General features: G+C 45.3%; 1 protein-coding gene across 2 annotated transcripts in view; it reads right to left on the reverse strand.

Moving 5' to 3' along the window:
- Positions 1 to 6,109: 6,109 nt before the first annotated feature.
- The window catches only part of RHOJ (ras homolog family member J), a 64,802-nt gene continuing 44,065 nt past the window's right edge, over positions 6,110 to 26,846 (reverse strand). For both annotated transcript variants that reach the window (XM_075503784.1, XM_075503783.1), the window contains 4 exons: positions 22,847 to 22,905; positions 17,194 to 17,358; positions 15,806 to 15,901; positions 6,110 to 14,629 (listed from right to left, as the gene is read on the reverse strand). In XM_075503784.1, coding sequence (XP_075359899.1) covers positions 14,483 to 14,629; positions 15,806 to 15,901; positions 17,194 to 17,358; positions 22,847 to 22,905 — 467 coding nt within the window. In that variant the 3' untranslated portion in view covers positions 6,110 to 14,482. The remainder of the gene's footprint in view (positions 14,630 to 15,805; positions 15,902 to 17,193; positions 17,359 to 22,846; positions 22,906 to 26,846) is intronic.

Genomic DNA, 26,846 nt, shown 5'->3' on the forward strand with positions numbered 1-26,846 from the left:
GCTCTCCTTTCCCAGGCCAGGCAGGGAGGGGCCAGATTCTTCCCTGGCTTCATAACCCTGGTACCTCCAGCATTACAGAGGCTGTAAGTCAGTCCAGAATGTCATCTCACTCTGTAATGCTCCTAGTCATTGACTTTTCTGGGCAGAAGAGGCTTAATCCCCTCTCCTCATACTGTTCAAAGCATTATTGCTGGAGAAATGTAGTACACAGCCTTACAACAGCAAATCCTGTGGGAAAAAAAAAATTGACGCAGTTTCCCTTCCTTACAGGCTTTTCACACTGTGTGACCTCTCTTCATGCACAACGTGCACGTGGACTAAACAGTCACTGGGGGTGGGAACAGGCCACAAAGGCATTGCAGCCTCCCTAACAGCCTCTTCATTCATGCCGGGTTTTAGCTCCTTCCCAGTAATGTAAATGCAATTACCAACACTTCCACCGCCTTGCCCTCACCATTAGTTCTTCTTACCCTGAGGTCTATCAGGAATAACAGTCAAAGAAAAGGCCGTAGGGCCAATGAAATGGAAACGGGTATGCAAATTGCTACCTTGAAATTAGGGTGAATGCATACTCAGCCCTGACGCAGCAAAGTACTTAAGCTCATGATTAAGTGTTTTGCTTAATATCAGTGGACTTTTACAGTTAAGCACATATTTCAGTGATTTGCTTAATTGGAGCTATTCTGTTGAAAAAAAAAATTGCCTCACAAGAGGCAATTTCTTGAAAAAAGAGAGAAAGACATTAAATCTGTAAAACCAAAGGTGCATATCTTCTGTCCTGGTTTCGGCTGGGATAGAGTTCATTTTCTTCCTAGTAGCTGGTATACTGCTGTGCTTTGGATTTTAGTATGAGAATAATGTTGATAACACGCTGATGTTTTGGCTGTCACTAAGCAGTGTTTACATTGGTGAAGGACTTCCCCCCCCCTTCAGCTCCCCATGCTCTGCCAGGTGCCCAAGAAATGGGAGGGGGCACAGCCAGGACAGTTGATCCAAACTGCCCAAAGGGCTATTCCATTCCATACCATATGATGTCATGCCCAGTATATAAACTGGGGGGATTTGGCCGGGGGGCAGCGATCACTGCTCGGGGACTGGCTGGGCGTTGGGCGGCGGGTGGTGAGCGGTTGTATCCTTTTTTTTTTTATTTTATTTTTTTAATATTTTTTCCCCTTCTTTCCCTCCCTTGGGTTTTGTTCCTCTCTCTCTCTCGTTGTTTTCCTTCTCATTATAATTCATTATTATTATTACTATTATTTTGTTCCAATCATTAAACTCTTCTTATCTCAACCCACGAGTTTTCTTACTTTTGCTCTTCCAATTCTCTCCCCCATCCCACCGGGGGGGAGCGAGCGAGCGGCTGCGTGGTGCTTAGCTGCCGGCTGGGGCTAAACCACGACACTTCCCATCTGCTTTTGTCCAGGGATAGGAGGGGAACTGACTTCATGTAAAATCTGCAGACCCCAAGGAGTCTCTCCTGACAACTTCCAGAGTTAGAGGGACCAAGCCAAAACACGACGATCGTGGTTTGGTTTCAGCGAGCCCCTGGCTGAGGTGGTGGGAAAGAGGGGACTCCGGAGGGTGTTCCCACACTTCCCTCTGCTGCTCGGCTCCACGGAGACCTGTTCCTCCGAGGACGCCCAGAGCTGGGGGGCAGCCAGACATGCTTGCAGGAAAGCTGTGGAGTGGCCAGTAACGTGGTCAACGTGGGTGAGACAAGCCCAGGACAGGAAAGAGAGCAGACGTGCCACAGGATGGTTCACACCTCCTCAGACCCACTATTTACAAACTAGGGGACACCTGGGAGCTGCTGCGACAGCCCCCGGTGACCACAGCCTCCTACGCACCTTTGTCCTCTGGTTCCCACATGGAGGAGGACAGATCCGTGTTCATCCCTCGTTTCTCCCCTGAACAAAATGAGAAATTATGTGAAAGCAGGAAGATTTGCCAAGTGAGAGGGGCTCACGGGAGCGTACAAAACAAAGACACCTTCTCAGATAGCCATTAGGAGAGAATTGCTGCCGAGAATTGCTGCACCTGCCTTCCCCCCAGTTAAGTGTCTTGTCTTCTGGATGCAGTCACCTTCATTGCCAGGGATGCATGCCTGGAACTTCCCCAAGTGTCCCGTCCTCACTCAGACAGATTTTATTTAAACTGTAATTTATTAGTTGTTGTCATCTTTTTGTCTGTGGGATTGTGAGAGCTGCACCGTGGTTGAGTAGGAAGGAGGCAATTTTATCGCTCTGCCTTCTGTAATTCTGAGCACGGACTGCTGTGTCAAACAGCAGCAGGAGCAGTTTTCTGCTGATGGTGAGGTTAACTGCCCTTTAAAAAAGTCCTCGTGTTTTGTTTCAAATTGCATCTCACAGTCCCTCTGATCTTGTTACTGTTCTAACTGGCATCACAACTATTATGGGAAACCTGCAAATTATTTTGTGTCCTTAATAAACCCCAAAATTGTAGCATGAAAGCAATTTAAAGCAATGTGTCCCTCTTTATTTATGTGTCGAGGTTTCTCACGTAGAATATGTATAAGCTCCTACAAACTCTTTGCCAGAGCCGTGAACACCTGCAAAACGTCTCCTCGATGCTGATGTGAAGTCATTTCCTTCACTGGCTTTCTCTCACGGAGTCTGGCTGTGCTATCATCTCAGGATTAGAAGTAGGGTTAGAAAGTGGCAAATTTCCTTCCTTTGCAGCCAACAGGAAATATGGGCTGTACCCAGATATGGTGAGACAGGAGAAACCTCAGCAAGTGTTCAGAAGGAAGCACTGCTGGGTGCGAAGGAGGGGTTTGACTGACGCAGTAGCAGCCAGACTGGGAGGCGGAAGAGGAAGGTGGGAAGGACGTATTGACTGAAACCAAGCTAACTCTTCTAGTTGGTCTTTTAAGGAGGAGAGCAAAAGTGAATGGAGGTGCTGTGGATTTGCTGTGGGTGACAAAAGTACAGCCAACACCAGAGCCCACCAACCCATTTGACTGGTGCACATCCCTCTTTGTCCAGCTCTGCTGGGTTCCCACAAGTGGGGCACACCACAGTGAGTTTCAAGGAGCCAACTTCATTCCTGCTGCTGGTAATTGCAAATCTGAGGCTTTTCCCCGGAAGTTCTTACGCTACTAGGTCTTTATTCTGTTGAATTCCCACCAATTTTGATACTTGCGACCAGGTCTTTTGGCTTTCACGTCCTTTATGCTGCAGCTGGGATGGTATGTCCTGCTCAGAATCTGCAGGCGGTCAAAGTAGCCCACACATTTCAGAGCATGAGAAGTGCCTTCCCAGGCCACCCTCATCTCCTTGGGGGCATTTTAATGATCCTTAAAGCCACAGATTTAAATCTCACCGTCCCACCTGTCCAAAGCAGTTAAACAGCCCTTCTGTTTGGTGCACAAGTTTGCAAGGAGTGTTTGTCACAGAGGCTGTCACATCTCATGTATTATCTCTCCCATGAAAACCGCTACTGCTTTTTTGCAGCACGTTGGTTTTTCCCTTCACCTGGACACCGACCACCAGCACCAAAAACCCTCACCGACTGCAATGTGGACCTCTTAAAAGTGTCATTTGCCACTGCACATTTAATCTGGCATGACGTTCGCTACCTAAAAACAAGGGAAAGAAATTTTCCTCTGAATGTATAAGGGGAACTTGACTTCCCTGGGAGAATTGTACTTGCAAAGCAGGGAGCAAAGCGTGGCCAGAGAGAAGCTCCTTCGCAAAGCCTCGGTGTTGAACCACTGACAGCTCTGCAGCCCCAGCTTGAAATACCTGCTGCAGTGAAAGGCTTTCTGTAAGAAGGGAGGCGGTTGCATCCACCTGCTCAGAAAGGAGAAGGGGCAGACATGGAGAAGGCATGATTATACAATTTGGGGACTGTACTTGGCTCTCGGCTCTGCCATAAACATGTCAGGTGAGCAGAAGCAAATCAGTGGATTTCTTCATGCCTCAGTTTCCCTTCTGGACACTGGGAGTGATGATGCAGCTGATTTTTTTTCTTCCCGGTGTCTTTTGGGGTGTATAGGCTGTAAGGTCCCTTGTGATGGGTCACATCTGTATCCTGCACAGCACTCAGTTTCTCGGGTTTGTTGTTGCTCTTTTAACCTGCACAGCAATAGTCACAGTCCTGCACTGCTTTGGGTTTTGACAATACTTTCCTGTTATATGATGGCTGCAAAAATCCACTGGGTCTTGAAGGTCAGCTTCCCTTGCCCCTGTGCTGTAGTTGGTGTGCCCAGTCAGACTGATGTCAGAAATCATGACCATGATTTCTGGTCATGACCTGATTCTGACCATGTCAGAAATCAGTGTATTTTACCCCATCTTCAAACCTGAGTTACAGTGAGAGGGAGGGCAGGAAACCTTCCCGGACGCGTGTTTCCTGCATTGACTGGATTTCTCTTTGGGACGGGACAGGCAGCTCCCTCCTGCTGTCATTGTACTCACATGAAAACATAGGAACCGCCGCCCTGGGTCGGAGCAAGGGCTGTCTCGCCCAATATCCTGCTGCTGACAGTAGCCAGCAGCGGATCCTCAGGGAAATGTGAAAGCATCAGGGCTGTATAGAGGTACCCTTCCCTGGCTATATCCCCCCAGCTTTAGCAGGCGGCAGTTTAGGAAGTTTCTGCTCTGGAGGATGCATTCAGCACCTTGTTGTTAACCCCAGAAGTGCGGGTCCTCCACGCGGCTTCTTCCCGGACAAAGTCTGGCCATGGAAAGTCTGGTGACTAATACCAGCTTACTCCAGGGGCAGGTAAATCAAACATATTCCAGGCCACATGCTGTGCCCTCTTGAATTGTCCTGGCTCCTCTGGGGACGTATCCATTTATAGCAGCCAGGGATTTGGGCTGCAGTGCCTTTTTACTGGGAATAGACCTTGCCACCCTTTGTCTTTGCTCTGCAAGTGAGTGCCCCAGGCAGGGGCTGGTTAAGCCTCCTGAGGTTCACAAGCTACAGGAGCACAAAAAGCGCCTTTCTGTGGCAAAACTTGCTTTAGTCCAATCAGTATTAGGGGCGTTGTTCAGGAATGGTAGGATTTATAGTCTTAATTTGAAGACCAGACTAGCTGGGCAATGGGATTGCTTCTGGTCTTGAAACCAATGGTCATGAAAAGCTGGGTAACAAAGGCACTATCTTTTTTTTTTTAGTTTAAGTTTTTATTTTTTTCTTAAACAACATCCACATCGCCGCACTGAATCCCCAGAAGACTGGAGCCAGTAATATTCTTGACTCCAGTCCAGCATTTAAGGGCTGTCTTTCCTCATGTAACTTCTTCAGCCCTTCAAGCATTTCACTTTCCCTCCTGACTCTCCCTGCCCTGTCTGCTGGACTGAAGGTTACACAGTTCATCATCTTCCTTGCCATCAGTAAGGGTTTGCTGGAGGGTTTTGTTATCCGTGGGTTAGGTTTGTCAGGGAGTAACAAGCTCCCCTCGAAACTCCTAGTGCTCGGGCTAACGCTTTTCCTAGCTGCTTTACCAAGAGCTCCAGTGCCTGCTAGGCTGCTGCATGCCGTCTTCTCTCCAAAACACTTTAAATATTCACTCAAGGAAGGAAAAAATCCTCTTATGATGCTGTGATATCGCAGTGGAGACCACAGACAGTAATGCCAAGAACCCCTTATTAAAATAAAAAAAAAAGAAGTTCTATCTGAAAGAGCAACCAACCAACCACCTTAATATTGGTGGAAGAAGGGAGACTAAATGTCTCCAGGCCAGTCACTGAGGGATACCCTGGGACCAGAGCGAGCCGAAGGCTGAGTGCCAGCGGGGAGCCAGACCTGCAGGTCTCACATCTCCACCTTCCCATGTTTCCAGGCTGCAGAGAATTTGGTTAAGCAGCAGTTTCCCAAGAGGACTATGCCTGAGATGAGCAAACCTTTGCGGTGTCACCTCCTGTTTGACTTTCTGCAGGCGGCACTGGAAGGTGCAGGCAGTTCCAGGACCATCCAAAAGCAGCTCTATATGTTAGTGTGTGTTCTTCCTACCTGAAACGTCCTGCAAGGTATATGGGATTAGCATCTGGGAACATAAACACAGCACCGCATCTTCTCAAAATGATGCTGTCAAAATACTTAGTAATACGTTTATTTTGTTAAAATAAACTATGTACAATAGACGATATTAATGTGCAGTTACAATATACAATAATTACATGTTTAAAAGAGGATAAGCAAAAAAGTACAGAATCATGTGCTGTAAATAGGAAACTAATACCGTTTACATGATTTTTAAACTATGCAAAACATAATTGCTGGAAAACGGAATTTCCTTGGTTTGAAATTTTATTGCTTTGATGTGAATTCTGAAGACCAGGTTAATCTTTGAAAAAAGATACACCACTCAAAAGTCAGACATAATGTTTTAGTACTCATCCTTTGGTTTTACCAGCCCCATACTCCAGCGATATTGCACACAGCAACTTTTAAGAGAGAAAAATTCAGTTGCTCACATCGAGTAAAGTAAATGACTCTTTTTCTTAACTTGCTAAGAACTGACTGATGATGTGTTAGGTCCTGATTTGCGCTGAGGTCATTACATCTGCTTCACAAACTCAATTAGAATAACTCCTTGCACTGTTACTTTTAACTGTTGCTGAAGTACTATGCAAAAAGAAAGGAAAGAAATTTTCTCGTCTTTGTGTCCTCAGGGGAGCAGAGAATCTCTTTGCAGTGAAATGCTTGTATCTGACAAGTGCATCAACATCATAACAGGTTAAACTGGATTCAGTTATCCTTGCACTCGAGGACAGGTCAGGTCCATCTCCCTGCTCCTCTCTGCAGCCTTCTTTGAAGCCCTCCCAGTCTCGAGGTGCTGCTGAGCCCCAGGTATCCCGGAGTGACTCCACGGAGGCACCTCCGAGCCCTCTCGCCAGGCTCGCACCGTGCTTGCTGGGGCACATGGACAGCATGCCATGCCTCGCTCTGGAGCATTTGCCACCTGGCAACCTGGGCTCACCACCTTAGATCACTTCTGCTCATGAGTGAAGAAGACTTTGCCAATGTCTTTCCCCTCTCACATAGCTTTATGTTATTGCTTATTAATGAATTAATATTTACAACATTACAATATTATGGGGAAAGTTTGGGCTCATTTACTCCATACCAACAAGGCAGTTCAGTGCCTGCCAGTTCTGTAATGCAGTTAGAGCAGCTGCCTATTTTTGGGGAAAAGTGTTGGGAGAGACGATATGCCAGTCATACTATGGATATGGCTTACACCCAAACTACTTTGACAGACATCAGACAAAAATTTCTACATGTTATCAGTACAAATAGCTGTTGTGTCGGAAGGTCTGGAAACTGTAGACTGGTGACAACTGTTTACTCCGAATTCATTAACCTCTGATCAAAGTCAAAATTCACCAGAGTTGATATCAGCGAGAGCTCAAACTGATCTTTGGCAAAACCAAATGCAAAATTAAATCTGGCATCCTGAATGGGATGAGATGAAATTAGGTGACAGCAATGAGTGCAGTGTCAAACTCAGCAAAGATATCCATTTGTCTGGAATATTATGCTGTTAATGTAATCATTTTCATCTTCAGCCTCAGTAGTGGTTGAAACGAGGAGTTACAAATCCAGTCTCCAAAGCTCAAGCTAAAGATCAGATCAGCAAAGTCTCCAGATGCTTAACTTCTTTTGGGAGTCCACAAACAGCAGCCAAAAGGTATAAAAGATTCTTGGACCTGGCTCAGTCTATCTGTGTGCGCAAAGCTTGGTCAGCCACAATAAAGGGCAGAAAAGGAGGAAACGTAAAGACTCTCAAATGCTTTCCACATTAGTCATGTGTGGACCCCATTGAAATTTTCCATTGTCTTCAGGAGAATTGAAAGGAAGCCAACATACAGCATCTTTGAACATCCCACCCTGCAATTATAGTTAGAAGCAGCAGCCAAACACTGCATTACGGTCTGCACATTCTGCAAAGGGGTGGGGATCATGCTCAAAGTTAGTTTTGTTAACATATTTTCAAAGTTAAAGAGATTTTTCACCATTGACAGCAATTCATATGATGTTTGCTTGTTGCTCTGTGATATATGGGTTCGTGAGCTCATTTTCCTCTTACAATGAGGTTCTGACTCTTTTTGCCGTTCTGGTGGGGTTCCTGGAACTGCCCAGAAAAAATAGATTCTTGTTCACATGTTTCTGAAAGCTTTAACTGAAACAAAGAAAACAGAATTTGAAGATTTTTTTCATCCTAGTTATGGGTGTCCCCTTAACATCTTAAAATGAAATTTAAGTTTTAGGATCGAACTGAGTAATTGTGGCTCTGGGCCCTGATTTTGCAGCTCTCCCCCACAGCAGAAGTGTAGATCATTACTTCTAATCAGTGTTTTTGTCCCGACTTTTCGATGCAAAAATATTTCTACTCGTGTTTTGTTTTGATAGGTGAAGACAGCTGAGATCACAAGCCACTACTGAAATCAGTGGGAGGCTTTTTCCTGCTTTCAGACAATCTTTATTCACTAAGAGGAAAATAAATGTTTATAGTAGAGATTTGTCTTCATTTTTACGTAGAGCTCAAATGTGTCTAGAAATTATCTGACGCAGGTTGCTCCATGCTCACCTCCTGTCACAGCAGATGCTCCTCCAGTCCTATAGATTTGTGAACCAAGAAAATGTTCTGTTATTTCCAGATTTGTTTTTTTTTTATGTAGGATATAACACATTACAAATCCTCTTCAGGGAAAAGGAAAATACAGGGAGAAAGGCACGTGCAGCCAGATTCCTGCAGTCTACCTGTTTATTGAACAAACGGTCCCTGGGCCAACATGAGCATATGTTGATTGCTTTTGCTGGAGAAGACAAATGTGCTTTTAAACAAGCCTGGCTTGAGACAGATTGATGCCATTGCAATTTATTTTTAATCCAGGTGAAGTTTCAGTATGGTGAATCAAGAGGTATTTGCTGTGCCACATGGGAAAAAAAGCTACAGAAAAGGTCACGGACTGTAAGCAAGCTATGTAAGCAAACGGGCATCTTTCATGTATGGATTAAAGGGACGTTTTTGTAAGGACATGGCAGCTTGCATGGTGAAAATACATCTGCTAGAGACATATAATTGGTGTAATTGGCCACTGTATCACTTGCTGTGTATGAGGTTGGGTGTGATAAGGGGAGGCAGCAATAGAAATTGTTTGCAAAAACTTCTGCAACCTTTTCCAAGCTCCTGTAAAGGGTTCTCAAACTGGGTCTCTGGAGTCTTGGGACAATATCTTGGATGGGATCTCGACAGCTTGCTGTAGATGGGAAGTGAAGCCCATACATCTTGTCAACAGACAGTCACCAGTAGCGAAATGTTTGTTCCCTGTTGCTCTCTGTTTGCTACAGTGATTTTCCCACCCTTGGGGTGGGTTTTTAGCCACTTGCCTAGAGTTGCGTTGCAGTGATTGTTTCTGGGGGAATCCTGCTTGGTTTGTGTAGCAGCATGCCCAAGGCTTGTCTCCTTTCCTGACTGTTTTCTTGGTTCTTCTCTACCACGCTTCCTTAGAGATGGTAGATACCAGACAGATTGCAGTGCTGAGCATGACAGAACACCAGATGATTTGTACAGCGTGTGGGGAATGGGAAATCACTGCGTTTTGGGGGACACAGGCTGCTAGAGCAGCTGGAAGATATTTTGGTATACGTTAACTACAAGGGCAGGTCACCAATGGCCATATTCAGCCTCCCTCATTGGCATGAGGCATATCACTGGGACTGGACATGAGGAAGTTGGAGACAATTCCTCGTGAAGTAGGATGCTCTTCAGTATGAGGAAGACTGCCAAAATCCGGTCCCTTAATAAAGGTATTTGGAGTAACTTTATTGCACATTAAGATGCTGCACTATATTTAATTCTGTGTTTATTTTGAACTGAAGCAGTGCTTTGAAAGAGAAAAAAGGTGAGAAATATCAATGATAGCTGCTGAAATGATTGCTTTGATTGTCATGCTGGACTCGGAATGTATTGTGCAGTTCCCACCATCAAGAAGAAGATTTGCGTCAGGACCAGCGCGTGTGGAAGTCAAGGGAAAGATTCACAACATGACTAATTCAAGGCAATGCGAGGCAAGAGCTTGGTTGTTCTTCATAAGCTACATACTACTGTAACAGTAGATATTTACAGGGCACAGAAAGAAGGTCTGGGAGCATTTGGCACATAGGACAACCAGGGGGAGCTCGTCTTGAGAACTGCTCTCCACCCCTCCTGGAGGTTCTAAGTACATGCGACTTATAGCCGGTTGAACAAATGCTCCTGGGTGGACCTGCATGGGGTTAGAGCCTTTTTTCTGCATTCTCCCCAACTTTTCTGAGTTCTGGAAGGTACAGGACAAACTGTAGAAGTCTTTCTGGGACCTCCTCCAGGTCATGCTGGAAGTGGTGATATAGCACAGGATTGCCCCAGTTCCACTGGCCTGGTGTTTTAGCAGCACTCTGAAGGGCAGAGGCATCTGTAGGTTGTTTTAATGTGATAACAACTCTCTAATGTCTTGAGATATCTCTCTAATACCTAATATCTCTAATATGTCCTTGCAGGAGTTTGCATGAAAACCCTTTGGGAACTCTGAAACCCTGAAGCTTCAGGTTAACAACTCCTGGTAGAACGTTAAGGTTTCAGAAGAGGCCAAAGGAGATGGGTTTTACAGGATCTAGCAGATTTCTTGTAAGTTGTGAGTGCTTTTGAAATGATAGCAGACTATTAGCAAAGGCAGCTCTGTCAGGAAAGGTTTTGACACCAGTTGCATTAAGAGGACATTGTCAAATAGGTTCCTAGGATGGTTTACAGCCTTTACGACTCTCCTAACTGTGTTCCTTTGAAGGTGAAATCAGGGTCTGATTTCTAGCTCATCTTACAGTGAGAAAACCCATCTCCTTTCACCTGGCAATCCTTTATCGATTTTCTTTTCTTGTTACTAATGGTGCTTGAAAATAACTCGAAGTTTATATCTGTTGCCTTATGCCTGTGCTTGCACTGTGTCTGGTGTTTTGATATTTCTGAAAATAAGCTTTGCTGCCTGTTCACACACAATCTGTTGGCTTTTAGAAAAGGTATTAGGTATGACTTGCCAGATACTCAATGAGTCTCCTTACATCTGCCTACAATCCCTTTCTAAAGCCTATTGGCCTGTGCTATTCCTGCCTCCCCAAAATAATAGTGTAACAGGGCAGATCCTTGAGTAAGCGCGTGCCACGTTGCATGGATAAGTGTGTCTACATAACCTAACACAGGAATAACGTTTATGGGACCTGCGTTAACCATGGCTATTTTAAAAACATTTATTTTTGTTGGAAGAGAAATTAAAAACAAATGGAGTGCAGAGGCCATTTCTCAGTGGGTTGTGACCACCCTCCTGCCCTTGCAGCTCCCAGATGTCAAACTTTGGTCGCAATCAGCTTGAAAAACTTGAAATTTTACTGCCTCACAAACTTGATGTGCTTGGTTTTGTAAGTGCAAATAAACCCTTGGTTAGTCTTAATGGCTTTTTTTGTATGCATATTAACACTTTTCTATCTGCTTTCACTGCTATGCAATGATTTGTGCAGGGTGCTGCAGTTTAATACATTAAGACAGTAGCATTTTAGCTTCTACACCACTGTATGTTTTTTAGTTAATTTTCCTCAAACCACTGCAGTTACATTAATGCTACAACTTCCTATTTGATTTTTGATTTTATATGCCTATCCTATGCCATCCCATTAGTATTAATAGACACCCCTGATACTTGGTGGCACACAAAAATATCATTTGATTATTTGTGGCTTTCTCTGATGCATGCCGGGAATGCTATATTGCACTTTTCCAGTGTGTTCATTATTTTATGATAAGCTCAGCTGTCAGTCTGGATTTCTATTTCCTCTGTATTTTGTGAAGCTCTAAGAATATCTGGCAGCTCCAACCTGAGTGTTTGCATTGCGCTTCAGCTAAAACAGACTTCACTTACTTTAACCAGAGACTTGTATATAGGCTAGTGCTCTAAAGCAACCTACATGAGCTAAAACAAAGTAATCATCTTATTTTATTTCCACTGAAGTAAATGGCAGCACAGCGAAGCTCTAATTTTCTCTGAAATCTGTTGAAAGCTTTTTTTGTTGTTGTTTCAGTGGACTTCTAGTCATGTTGTAAGCCAACAAACATTACCTAAATATTTATTTATTTAATCCACTCCTAGTTTTCCTCATACTCCCCTAATATCTCTTTACACGTTATAGTTCGGCTGATTGCCAGTGTCCCAGCTGTGCGAATACTCACTGCCACGCGCGGGGACGGCAACGCAGCCTCTGCGGCACGACATGAGCTCCTTCACCAGGCTTCAGCACTGCCTTCGCTCTGAGCTGTGCTTTATCAGCCAGTCCATTTGAAGCAAATGGCTGGGACACAATAAAACCAAATATAAAATATGCACAAAGAATGCCAGCGGTGAGGAAATCTTTCTTTTGTCTGTCTTTGATTTAGCACAACTCTGTTTTCATCCATGCTTGCGTGCAGTGGGAAAGAGATGGTGAGTGAAAGCCTGCTGGGTAACAGTAACAAGGCATTTGCCTCGAGTGCGACCACATTTGTCAGAGAGAATTGGAAACGTTTTGGGGTGTCAGATCTGGTAGGTGTCCACGGTAAATAGAATTTGTGCTAAAGGAGGAGCTTGGATCCATAAGCCTCGATGGCTGCAGGACTGGGCACTGCATCGTGCTCGTTCCCTTCTCTGCACCGACGGTCCAGTTCCCGTGGTCCTGCTGAAGTCGCCAGTCGCTCCCAGTAACGCCGGGTCTGTGATTCACCACTACTCATGAGAGTTTTTCTGGTTGCCTGTGTGTACTCAGCCACGCTACAGTGCTTCTGGAGAGGAGCGGGCTGGCAGTGCCCCGGCGTGGGGTGCGGGGGGGCACAGGGCACGTGTCCCTGGGCTGGGAGGGTGCACTGCTGTTACCTGCTTACTCCTAGCACTTCTGGAAATGCTGACTGCAGACACTGCTTTTGCAAGGAGTTACATCAGAGGTCTTGAAATCTATATATGCTGGCACTGTGATTTTCTGCTTGGGGAATGAAATCCATAACAAGACGGTCTCATGGCATTGCCAGGGTACCCGAAGGCAGATGCAAGTAACAAGACGCCCTTCGAGTTCACCTCTGAGCGTCGGTATTGCAGTGATGTGCAAAAGTACAGGCTCCCTGGAGAGGCTTTAGTGAAAAGGCACGCGTTCTTCAACAGCAAAGAGAGCTAACAGGGAGCTTCCCTTCCCTTAAGGTCTGGACTTCCCGTCTCTGTGCTGTCGGCTGCAGCCCATCATCTGCGACTCGTGTGAAAGTTCATTCCTGAGGACTGCAGCCATGCTGCAACTTAACAGCACTCACAGTAATGAAGATGGAAAAACGGGAGCAAAGAAAGAAGTAATGAATGGAAAGAGGGAGAGTACAATAAATCAACATGTTTACAACTCCACTTGGATGAGTTTTTTTTACGTGAGATACTCCATAAAAAAATAATCTTAAGGCAATTGGATCACCTTAAAGCACTTGAAGTCAGTATGACCTTTGGCTTTTTGGTTTGTGCTATTTTCATCTGCTGGGTGAGATATAGAAATCCAGCTGATCTATAAGGTAAATTTTCAGTTGCCATGGCAATGTGTCTCGTTCTTGTTCTCAGTTTGAAAGAGAGATTTTTCCACGCTGCTTTTTCATGTCTAGGGCAATATTCTTTGGTGGCATAATTTCTTTGTTTCAGTACATTAATGCTACAACTCTTCCTTTCCCAGCTTATGGAAACATGGCTCAGCCTGAACATTCCCCTGTTAAAATACAGTTATTTGCATTTTTTTGTTGTAAGAACATTCCTTGAGTCTGGAGGTAAATGTTGATCCATTTTGATAGCTTGGGTGCAGCAACATACTGACGTTGTGAAGTGTCACCATTAAGTGAAAACAAACTGGAATCACTCCACTTTTGCTTCCATGTCTTTTGAACAAACTAAAGTATATCCTGAACTAGTGAGTCTTATAAAAGAAAAGTAATTTTAAAGTACATCCTACCTATAGGGTATATCTTACATATTAGATTTCTACAGATCTCCATGTGCTTTCAGTCAATTCAGATTCGATTCCTAAGTACTGTAGATTCCTAATTTTGATCAATTCTTGCTTAAGGCCACAAATGGAGTTTCTCTTGTTTCTTTTACCACCTTTAGTTCTGTGTTTTTCCACACGCCACCTTCACCTTATTCCTAAGGTGAAGAGTCAAGCAGGAGCAGGCATCCTGGTTTCTGTTGGCTCAGTGCAGCCTGCAGTAGGGGGAAGAGGCTGCATACAGCTCTGGAGGGTTAGGAAAGCACATAGACGTGAGTTGGCCTAGTGTGATACGGCTTGGAGGTTTCACAGAACGGAGGGCTCCTATATTTGGGTAAGAAGGACCCCTTTCTGGTCATGTTCCCCATTTCAGTTGCATGTGACCTTCATTGCCTTTCTAACCTGCTTGGTTTCATTGAACTCATCTCGTTTTTCTTTCCAAGTGACTTCACACAAGGGTGCAGCAGCTGTGGCACTTTGCACAACGCTTCTTCTTCTTCTTGGGGTGGAAAATGGTCAGGATTGCCTCATCGAAGACAGTCTTAAGGCCTTTCTGCGTGAGGGCTGAGCACTCCAGATAGCACTGTGCTCCGATCTGAAAGAGAAGAGAGAAAATGCTAGTACCCACTGTTGGGAGAGACAGAGAGACTGTTCCAGCATCCTTCTACGTGCATATGTGTCCAGCCACAGAGGGAAGCCCCGACATTTAGAAAGGGGGTCAGGTCATTGCTCTGCTTTGTATCTGTCTGCCTAGGGGATTAAGGGACAAGCTCAGGCGGCCATCCTGAGCGAGGGAGCAGGGATGAGCATCAACACCAGCATCTCACCACAGGGGTTAACGGGGAGCAGGAATTCCCTGCAGGACCCTCCGGAGAGAGAGGGAGGCTGTGCCCGTTTTGAAGTGCTGGACCGGCAGCTTGGCCTCTGTGCCACGGAGAGGTTTCAAGGAGATGCTGGGTCATTAGCTGAGCCCCTTCATATACTTGGCTCTTGTCCCCTGTGTCCTGCCTCCTGCAAATGCCAAGGAGCTGCTACCTGGGGGAGGGCTTCCAGCTGGTTTCTGGGAACCGGGAAGCATCATCTTGAGATGGGAGTCTCCTGCGGGTGCTGGTATGACACAAACACATGCGGTGGCCCGGGAAAACAGCCTCAGCTTATTCAGCAACCTTGTTGCTTATTCAGCTTATTCTGTTAATGGATGCTCTTGCTGGCCTTTGAGGGCCAGGGCCCGTAACAGCACCTGCAGCATATAAGGTGAAAATGGCTGGGGTCCAGATGCTGCATTTCAGGGCTTGGGGAGGGTTTTTGTCCCCTTGCCTTCCCGGGAGAAAGGTGCAATAGCACAGAAACCTTGGGAGCTCCTTCTCTGCTGCTTGAAGTGCAATGGATAAGGGAGAATCAAGTTGTCTGTGCTTTTGTAAGGGATAGGGACGAGTTTGGCAGGAGGCGACTGCAGAGAGGGGTTTGCCACACGTACCTCCTGGCAGAAGCCTGAACAAGAAGCACTTGACTTAGGTAAAGTAGGCAGAAAAATCTGTTTTGCTGCCCATTTGCCACCTGCTGCCCTGTGTACCTTGCTGCTTTGCTTAGAGCTCAACTGGGTATCGCAGCGGAACAGCAATCTGTGTCTGGGTCCAGCCTGTTTGAACAGAGGCTTTAATCTCTGGCTGGGACCAACCGACATGCCCCGGAGGAGTTCACCTTGAACGAAACAAACCCAATGGAAAGCTGTGATCAATCGATTTCATGGGACCTCAGAAAAAGCTATTACCTCCTTTGCTAGCTTCACTCCGTGCTCGTAGGTGAGTGGTTTCTCCTTCATGTAAAGCAGCCGAGCCAAAGTTTTGGGATCATCCCGGAGATCAATCTAGTAGAAAACGCACAAACCCCGTGCTCAGTATTGCCTTGCTGTAATTGTTGAGACAGATATTCATAGCTCTACAAACCACAGTCATGTCCTTGTGTAAGGGCATCTGTCCTCCTCGCCTCAGTTGATACTTCAGAAATGAATTCAACAAGTATTTTCCTTTTTTTTTTTTTTTTTTTTTTCCTGTTTAACATGAATTAGTTCTCACTGGCAGGTTATTGGGCCACAGCTCAGATAGCTGCGGTACAGTGAAGATGTGGTTCTCAACGGCTCTCCCAATGCATCTTGGAAAGTGTCAGTGGAAGCCTGAGCCACACGGGAAGGGAGGCTGCTGCGACCCCGCACGGCGTCACCCGAAAACCGCCCTGACAGGCCAGGCAGACGCAGCTCAGTCTGATTGACTTGAAACAAAATCCTGTATTTCCATGGAAAACATCAAAGTGAAGCATTCTGGCATTTCAAACCCATCCATTTTCAGAGCGTGTGATCCGAAGGGTAATACTTTTATTTTAAAATGGGTGTTTTAGATTATTCCAGTGGGGAAAACAAAGCCAGTGTTTAAACAAATGGGCTTTCCTATGGCATGAAGATTCTGGTTTTGACCAGAATTTGATCTGTTTCTCTAACTTGACTTAGGTTACTGTCCAGTGTTTGGACATTATCCAGACGTATCCCTGCTTCTCACAGTCTCTAGCCACTCTGTGTCTTGGAAGCAAACCCATATTTAAGGCATTTTTATTTGATTGATAGATTCATAGATTTAAGGTCAAAATAAAGTGGTTTTATCATTTAGTCTAACATCCACTCTAACACAAGCAGGACGGTGAGTCACTAATTGCAGTGTTGATGTAAAAGCATGAAGGGAGGCTATTTCCTTCCCATGTCTCTAAGTAATTTGGTTAATTATTCCCATTCTTAAAATTTAGTTTGAAGTTTAGCTTCTGCTTCTAACCACAGACTTTGATGGTTTTTTTTCCCCTCACTAAAGGCCTGTCAGAAATCTTTTCTCCCTATAGGTATTTATGCCTTGAGACCACATTAATATTCATTTGAATAAAAAATGGGATGAGTTTTGCCAATCGTGATTGGCATGATGGGACATCTGCATGCTGGTTTTCATTCCCAGTCCCTGAGTTTTCCTCCAATGGGGAAATCTGGGTGCATTTCACATAAGAAGTTAAATAGGAAACCTTTCCAGAGAGCTCAGCCTCCAGCCACCCCTGGGGTGAAGTAGGAGTCCCCTCGCTCTGAGGACCTCCACGATGGCCGGCAGGGCCCCGGAGGAGTGTTACCTGTGTTCCTATGAGGACGTAAGGCACGTTGGGCATGCAGACTTTCAGCTCGGGCACCCACTCCTCCTGGACGTTGTGGTACGAGGCGGGGTTCACCACCGAGAAGCAGATCAAGAACACGTCCGTGTTGGGGTAGGACAGGGGTCTCAGCTGGTTGTAGTCCTCCTGCCAGGGGGAAAACAGCAAGCGTGTTATGGGGTGGGGGATAACTGCAGATGAGGGCATCACGTTGGCTCTTGATGACCTGCTCAACACTGTCCCTCCATGCTCTTGCACGCTCATAACCTCTACGGAGCTGCTCAGCAGAGTCACGTCTCATGGGCCAGGCGTGCTGTTTTGTCAGCATCTTCACCCAAAAGATCTAACACATTTTGTTGCTGTGTGTGTTATCCGTGGTGATGCTGGTGTAGAGGGTAACGCTAAACAGCGGCCGTCACTGGTGGTGTAATAAAAATTGATCTTGAGGCTGTGTGTCCTAGCCTCAGCCCTCCGGCAATGTGATACCATCCTGGGAAGTATGATTTGATTGTCACTGCTAGCTAATATTTGCTGATGACACACATCTCTAGGGGCTTTTCTGTTAATATTACAGGCTTTCTGTTCCCCAGTAGGCGTTATAGACATGACCATATACAACAAATACGGGTCTCTGGGCTATTTGGTGCCATCGTAGTCATGTGTGGTACACAGCAATGTGTCAGTCAGCAGGAGACACTTGTCTTGAAAGCACAAAGCAGATCAAATCCAGCCTGCAGTGGCTGGGTAAATCACTGGGGGTGATTTAGTGTTTCCACAGGCCCTGGACTGGGGAAGGAGAGACGTCTTCTCTTTGTGCTAGTTGTGAAGAGGATGAATTTTCAAACAGATTAAAGTGCAGCTGTGTCATGTCGTGAGCTGGCTTTGATAGCTGAGTTTCAAGGAAGAATTTGGGTCTGTTTTCAGGCTTGAGGTGCTGAGAGTGAGCAGAGTTTTTGCAAGCTGTGTTAAAGGGATAGACTGGCTCTTTCTGATAGAGAGAGCGTATGTAGCTGTGCCTGGTTGGTACTTTTCAAAGAAACCTGTTAGAAAATTTCAGTACAACAAACCAGATGCTTTTAGAGGGGATACATGTGTTCTGAAGACTTTTTTTGGGGGGTCCAGAATTAAAAAAGGGGAAAGGAACACAATGTTGGAGTGTGGGAAATGATAATACATGTTGCTGTCAAGCCTGACTGAGACCTAGGTCTTTAGTTTACAGTCTCTGCGTTCTGGGCAAGCCTCAAATCTCTGCAGTATGGTCTTTTTTGGTTATAATTTTATGACATTTCAACTGATGCAGTTCTGCTTTACAGATACTGAAATAGTTAATAATTCAACGAAAAGAAAAAAAAAAAAAGAAAGATATCCAGGTGCTGTTGCTCAGACTTGAGGACATTTATTCGAGGTAGGGAAAACCCACATTAGGGGCAGGAGCAATGGAACTGCTGTGTGTCCTTCAGGAGAAACTGATGCAGGACGATATCCCTGTGTGCCCAGATTAGATGGTGTCTTAATTCAGTCTTGCTTCTGTCTTGCTTTGGTTGGGTCAACAAATGAGAGGCCTTAATTATGAGTTGAGACTGGTAAATCTTTCCGAAGTCTTTTGTTCACTGAGTATGCAGTGATAAGATGACCCAGACTACTTCTGAATCGACACTGGTTTCTGAAAAATACTAATGGATTGTGTAAAAACAGTCTGCTCCAACCATTTCTAAACAAAAAACCTTAATTATTTATTCTGAAAGGAAGTATGAGACCAAATTTAGCACTGTCTCTTTTTAAAAAGAAGTTTAAAGAAACATCCTAAACCACAAACAAAATGTTTTGTTTTGTCTAACTGAATGTTCATTGTCCCAAACCCACTTCAACAGGAAGAGTAAATTCCCAGTTACCATCTCCAGCCCCACAGCCACAATATTTGGGGTAAAGCCAGAGCATTTTTCAACTGACCTATGTCTTTCCAGTATCATAGAAAGTATTGATCTGAAGAAGGATTTGCATGACAAGAGGAGGTGTTTGGATACATCAGCCCAAGAAAGAGTGGATTCTCCACGTTCAAGGAATGGCAGGAAAGAAAACTCAGAGATGTTTGTGGGAACATCAGCGATACAGGCCACAAAGAAGCAAAGTCATTGGGAGGGGATTTATACGAGGCTCTGGAGATGACACCTAGCTCCCACAGATGAGATACTAGAGGCAAAGCGGATGCCAACATGATGGGAGCAAAGGAGCAATTGCATTATAGAAACAGCTGAGTTTTATGTGGATGCTGTGGGTGAAGGAAGCCTGGCCTGATGCCTGCCTGATTATGGGACATTATTTTAACCCAGAACATCAAACCTGATGACTTTGAGATTATGCCACAGTCAACATGGGCAACTAGGTGCTCGGCAAAGGCATTTGCTGGGTTTTCAGTTTAATTGCTGCAAATCAGCCTCCCAAAACACCCACGTGGTGGCAGCAAGCCCTTGAGGAATCGTGATTTAGGATTTTTGGAAAGAAATTGGCTAAATATAACCAGCTTTAATATTCCAGACGTGCATATTTAGAGGGGCTGGAACTTACTGTACCATTAAAATTGCAAACTAAAAGCCACGAGCGCTCTGCCTGGGGGTGACGACTACAGGAGTGTGCATTTCATTTCATTTTGCTTGCTCCTTCGGATCCCCGAGAAAATCCTTTTTCAGGAGTAGCGTTCCCGATTTGTGTTGGCAGCACAGAGCATTATATAAACCGTAAGGAGGGACAGCCACGCATCACGTAGCAGAGGTCTCGTCTCCTATCAGGGCACACAGGAACTTGCACGGACGTGTTAAAGCACAAGCACAAATGTCATGGATAAGGGTCGATCAGAGCTCCTGTATTTCCCTGTCTTTGCGGGTTGGCAGGAGCCTGCAGACCACATCAGACAAGGACCCTTCTCTATTCATACCTGCTCTCTAGGAGAAGGCTATAAAGCCTTGCAAGGGACCGTTATGAGATATGGCACATGGGGATCATTTCTTATTCAGAGACAGGAGGTTGTTGAAGTCAAGCAAGTAAATAGAGTAAAAAAGGGACTGGACATTTGCGTGGGTACGGGGCATATCCAGAGGTGCTGGCAGCTAGTGACAGCGGTGTTTGGGAGGGGATGTGAGTCCTCATGGGGTTGGGCTGTAGCTGATCATTAATTTGTTTCCCTGGCTCATGCTTGCATTTTGCTGCCTGTTATTTAGGGAGTGCAAGGCTTCCCAGTTACACTGCCTGGCCACTGGTTTGGCATGGAAATGCCAGCCCCAGACCTGGCCTTGCTGAATTACGTGCCTATGTCTTCTGGGGCCGAGAGGCATCAACTGGACTTGCTCCCTCCCTGCTCTCTCGCCACCAGCAGCCTTGCAGTGCTCGGGCCCAGAAAGTCCAGCAAAACTTGGTTTTTTTATTGTTGCTACCGTGCTGATCTCAAGTACGGTCCCTGTCATGTCAGGCTGTTTAAGCACTCCGCACCTGAGTCCAGCCTGGGGAACCAGCCTGGTTTTTTTTCTCCTAGGACTGTTTGTGCCAGGGATGCAGAAAACCAGATATCCCAGATCTGGGGTCTCTGCCAGCTCTCCCTTCAGGCTGACAGAGGGTCCTGCTGCAGGAGTACATTTTCCAATTGTTATTTCATTAGCATATGTTTTATAGCACCGTAACGTCAAGTGCTATTTTTGGCTATGACTTCACACCAATGCCTTTGGAAAGCTACACAACGCAAGGAGAAGGAGGGAGGAAACAGCCCAGATGATCTGTCATTATAGCTTGAGCATGTGGGAAGCAGCATCCTTTCAGCCTCCACGGAGATACGATCCAGTCATCAAGAAGTGATTCACGCTCTGAGTTTTGACTAGATGGCCATGCCCTCTGGACCAAGGTCTGAAAGGGAAATGAGGCTGATGAGTTAGAAATGGTGCTTGGATGCAGGTGGTGCTCTGGCTAGTTTGAAGCAGGAGATGGCAAAATGATTGTGGAGGAATGGGTGGAGGGGTGAAGTTTGTTGAAGAGACAGATTAGTGTTTCTTCTGGCTCAGGAGGACAAATAAGATGATGTGTTGCTGAGGAAATGGGTGGCAGGTGGAACTGTCAGCCCTACAAAACAAGTAGGACTATTAAGGCACCGGGTAAAATCTGATGGAGAACTGAATATAACTCCAGTCTCGCTTGCAAAGGTTTGCAGTGCTGCCGGATCATGACAGATATGTTCTGAGCTCTGTGTTCATGAGCACAGAATAGAAAATTGAACATGCATTGAACATGGGACAAGGACTTGGGTCATATTTTGGGACTGACTTTCGGATCATCTGTTTGCACCATGTAAATAGAAAGACTGGGTGGCCTGTAAGTGACACCAAGCTAGCTATGAAGCCACCATTGCTGCCTACAGACACGTGATAGGAATAAAATGAAAAAAGCGAAACCCAAAGCATAAAAGCCCCAGTCCTGTTAAGTGCAGGTTTTTCTGGAAGTGTCTGTCCTGATGTGGTTTTTGACCTCTCTGCGCACTGCTGCGAAGTATATTCTGTAATAAGCGGCCTTCTGCAGACAGGAGGGTATCCTTCTGCATAGTTTATGCATTTCATAGCAGTCAGGCAAGGCCAAAAAAAGCACAGCCAAGAAGTGCTCCTGAAGGCAAAGCCCTGCATCCAGGGCTGCTGGGTCCCAGAGACTGAAGCAGGCTCCCAGACCTGCTTTCCTCAGCTGCTGCCTCCAGAGCCAGCTCCGACCGGAGGAGCTGGTGGGTGTGGGTTCCAGCCCTCCCAGGCTGGGAGGGACCGGGGACCTGCTCCCTCCCCTCTGGGCAGGTGATTTGCTGCAAAATTTCTGGGCGGATGGTGGTCCTTTCTTTATTCTGCCGGTTGCTGGCATTTGGAGGTAGCAGAGGGGATTTTCACCATGAAAATGTCTTGCTCCCTGTGCCCTTTTCTGCCCTTCTACTGGCAGAGCAAGGCAGTGAGAAATACCCTCTCCTCCTCTCCAGGGCGTAAAATCAGCCCACAGACCAGAGCTCTTTGGCAAACTTTTAGTGCAAGCACACTGTATCAGACCGTGAACAGTGGAAAGAGTAAAAGCATTATATATGTAAGTAAGCATGTGGTACAGACTCCCCTGTAATGGACACCCTTGTCCCGGGATAACGATGCAGGGATGGGTGCCAGTCTGGCTGGATTACCATTTAAAAAGTCAATAGCTGGTAACCGATAGGCTGGTGCTGTAGTATATTAGTTTTCTGATCTTGGAAACGGGAATTCTTCTCCGTATCTTCAATGCCACCATGTGGTAAATGTAAGAAAACACTGACTTTATTTGAAATGTCATATTTGCAGTAGGAGGTGGATATATGGGAGGCTGAACAGCCTAATCAGGCTTTAGTTTTTTGCTTAGACAAAATGCAGTCTTAGGGATGAGTGTATTTGTGTGTGTTTTATTGCTGAACCAGAACGAAATCTCTACGTAGAAAACAAAAAGGAGAAGGTCAGCTGTTCAGCCATTACAACTCACAACTGATTGTTAATATTTGTAAACCCCCCCCCCCAAACACCATGAACGACAAACCCCAGTATATGGTAGTAACAAACAAACCATGGGAAAGGAAACTTGTAAATGTTTTGCAGTAATTTACCTGCCCTGCAGTGTCATAAAGTCCCAGCAAGTGTTGTTGTCCTCCCACAGTCACAGTTACTGGAAGAGAGAAACAAGAGATGTTGTTTATGCACAAGCCAGTGGCCTAATTTTTATGTGTTTTAATCCTAAAATGCCAATACACCCCTGTGCTAGACACATTAGCACCTACCTTGCAATACGCATCCTAAACCAAGCACATAGATTCAACCCAAATTGAAGGCAACCTAAAGTCACAACAGAAGCAAATGCTTTATGCCAAGCTCTTATTTCTTCACAGACAGATGAGCTGCACACATCGCGGCTACCAGGGACCCACCGGTCGGTGGCCGTTTGCTTCTGTCTCTGCAGCCACCAGCAGACCCCCATGAGGTGCTAGGACTTGAAAGCACCGGATTCCTGCTTCCCTGCCGTGAGCATTGGGGTAGGCTTGCTACGGATCATTGAGAGGGGTTTTTAAAATTATTTTATTTGTTCCAGGCTGTGAAACAATGAAGCATTCAGCAGAGGTTGATGTTTGGTGGGTCTCAGTGGAGGTGTGCTGCCTCTTGGGCAACCTGCCCTGTCCTGTGTCATGCAATCACAGGTGGCAGTGCTTAACATATGGGGCTGTGTGGTGGATGCTTTGAAGGATGGTGAGGAAGAGGAGCACTAATATTTGCAGGGATGTTGAACAGATTCTGTTGCAAATGAAGGAAAGCATGACTTGAGTTTATTGATCACACTTAGCATGTTTACTCCTTTAGTAGAATTCACTTGAACATTTTGAGCCCACTGACATTGATGAAAATGTTTTCTCATTGCCTTTGGATGAACCCCATCATTAGCTGATCCCTGTGATCTGTGTTATTTTGTATAAAGGATAAGATCTGTGTTAATGACATTTAGTTAACCAGTTAATCTGCTTAAATCATTACTACTCAACTGGAAAGAAAAGGGGGGGAATCCAGTTCCACACATTAGTCAACAGGAAGACTTTAAACATTCATCAGGAAAGTTACTCAGAATAATGGTATTCTTGCAGCCCATGGACTACTACTTTTTTTAAGCATGATGGCAAACGGCTGGTATGAACACAGAGCTATGGCTGGGGGGAGGCTAAGACTGGTGCCCGTCGGCCAATAACAACTTGCAATTAATGAGGGCTGGGAAAGATTAACAGTTATTTTTGACAAAGAGGAGGCTTGAAAACATCACACAGGTTCTTACTGATTTTTTTTAAAGTGATAAGACTTTTGTAGGAGAAAAACACCTACCAGCTTATAGAAGTTAATAGCTTCTGCGCTGGTGAACCATGCCCTGTTTGAAATCTCTTAGACTTGAAGTCTCTGTCAGTGTGGCTGGACAGACTGATTATTCAGCAGCTTTACTTGCTTGCAAAGCGACACGGTAATTTTGCTAGCATATAAACAGAACCAAACTGACATCCTGAAAGTACAAAGGCTCAGCGAGGGCCAGAGTCGCTGATGAGAGCAGGACGGGCCGCGTTCACCCGCTGCTGGGGCTGCCTTGTGATGTGCAGGGGAAAGAGGAGATGGGAAAGGGGCCGAGAGCTCTCCTCCTGCTCCTCTGCTCAGGAGGTGTTTGTACACAGTGCAGCTCCCAGAAGGACTCAAAATGGGGCTAGCTGTTGAGCATGGATGTCCATGGGTGGAAGAGGCCAGGGAAGAGCTAGCAGGGTGGGGAGGTGGGTACCAACGCAGACAGGAGACAGTCCAGTTGCCCCCATCCGCTTCCTGACTTGAATAAACTAATTTGAACAAAACCTCCCCAGACCCCTGGTTTTCAACTTTTTGTGGTGTAGGGAATCTGAAAGTGTCCCAGTAGAGGTATAAACTGTATAAGTCTACTGACAATATGCTTGCTTTTCTTAGCGCCCTTCCCAGAAGCAGTGGGGGCCACAGGTGGCCCTGCGCAGCTCACCAGGGGCAGCCGGGACGTCTGAGGTTTTTTCCAGTTGCAACCTTGCCCAGCCTTCAGCCTGCCCGTATGCCAAGAAGTGCAGGAGCCAGACCTGTTGTGTTGATTTTACTCTGCTCAAGGACCGACTGTGGGAAGATGTACCCTCCAGCTGAAGGCAATTTTCCAGCGGTGATGCATTAGCCATGCAGCGCTCAGCTGGCCGAGGTGGTGTTTGGGACTGCACGTGAACATCAGTCGCACCGTCGGTCCTCGGTTGAGTTTGTACGGAGTCTGCAGAGCACCTCCAAAGCAGGACACTCATATGGCAACTATGTGGCCATGGGGTGCATGGAGGTGCAATTGGTGTAACGTGTATGATGAATATGAAGAGACATTTGCCATATGTCAGTACTGACATAGTTGTTCAGCTTTGCCTCTCATGCTGGCTAAGCCTGAACGCAGGCAAACTGAGCTGGGCCCTGCTTGCAAAAGATCAGCTCAGGTATTCAGTGTTTTAAAAACTTCGAAGTCACACTGAAATCTACTCTGTCCAGGCTCAGGCTGCTGTGAAGCTTTGCTGGCCCATCTCTTGGTAGCATCTGACTGACAGAGCTACACTGGCAAAAAGCCCTGGTGCAGACACAAATTGCTGTCTTGTTCCAGTAGTTAATATGGTTTGGAGATAAGCTGTTCAGATAGAGGTCCGGTCCGCCTCCAGTGTGCTATGCTTTGCCAGAAGGATATGCTGCAACAGCTCCTGAACTCTTAGCTGTGCTCTGTGGTCCATGAAGTCACGGGGGATATTTTGCAGCGGGTCTGTGGAGCCGCACACTGAATAGTTATTGATAGTTTGCATGGTTCAGTTTGGCTCTTGGTGACCTCTGGGAAATGCTGAGGGGGAATAAAGAGGCTGGTGGTGTCCCACCATTAGTCTTCACATACACAAGGGCTAAGAAATGCAAGGGCTTTTGGAAAAATACACTCAGTCTATGCAGCTTGCACATCACATTCTGATTCTCCTTATAGCATCCTGCCTCTCAAGGGTCCTACTGTGAATTTCTGCATGGCACCAGTCTTTGTTTCTTTTTCTTTCTCTTTTTCTTTCTCTATCTCTTTTTCTTTCTCTTTTTTCTTTCTTTCTCTTTCTCTTTCTCTTTCTCTTTCTCTTTCTCTTTCTCTTTCTCTTTCTCTTTCTCTTTCTCTTTCTCTTTCTCTTTCTCTTTCTCTTTCTCTTTCTCTTTCTCTTTCTTTCTTCTCTTTTTCTTTCTCTTTCTTTCTCCTCTTTGTCTTTGTCTTTGTCTTTGTCTTTGTCTTTGTCTTTGTCTTTTCCTTTTCCTTTTCCTTTGTCTTTTCCTTTTCCTTTTCCTTTTCCTTTGGTTTTTTATTTTTCTTTCTTTTCCTTTTCCTTTTCCTTTTTCTTTTTCTTTTTCTTTTTCTTTTTCTTTTTCTTTTTCTTTTTCTTTTTCTTTTTCTTTTTCTTTTTCTTTTTCTTTTTCTTTTTCTTTTTCTTTTTCTTTTTCTTTTTCTTTTTCTTTTTCTTTGTCTTTTTCTTTTTCTTTGTCTTTTTCTTTTTCTTTGTCTTTTTCTTTTTCTTTTCCTTTTTCTTTTCCTTTTTCTTTTTCTTTGTCTTTTTCTTTGTCTTTTTCTTTTTCTCTTCCTTTTTCTTTTTCTTTTCCTTTTTCTTTTTCTTTTCCTTTTTCTTTTCCTTTCTCTTTTCCTTTTTATTTTTCTTTTTCTTTTCCTTTTTCTTTTCCTTTTCTTTTTTCTTTTCCTTTTCCTATTCCTTTTTCCTTTTCCTTTTCCTTTTCCTTTTCCTTTTCCTTTTCCTTTTCCTTTTCCTTTTTCCTTTTCCTTTTTGTTTTCCTTTTTTTTCCCCCATCAACCTTTGTATTTTCTTTCTTCTTGTCAATTGTTCTAAACTCTCTCATCATCAGAAGGTACCTTTCCTGTCCACATCACCTCTCTCAGTTTACAGCTACCTCCCCAGCAAAACTGTCTTGGCTAAACTTCAGCAACAGGCAAACTGCTGGCTCTGGATTCCTGGCTCTGAATGCAGCAGAGACCAAATGGCTCACACTGACAATTCAAATAATCACTGG

This window comes from Mycteria americana, chromosome 5 (assembly GCF_035582795.1).
Source record: "Mycteria americana isolate JAX WOST 10 ecotype Jacksonville Zoo and Gardens chromosome 5, USCA_MyAme_1.0, whole genome shotgun sequence".
Lineage (NCBI taxonomy): Eukaryota > Metazoa > Chordata > Aves > Ciconiiformes > Ciconiidae > Mycteria > Mycteria americana.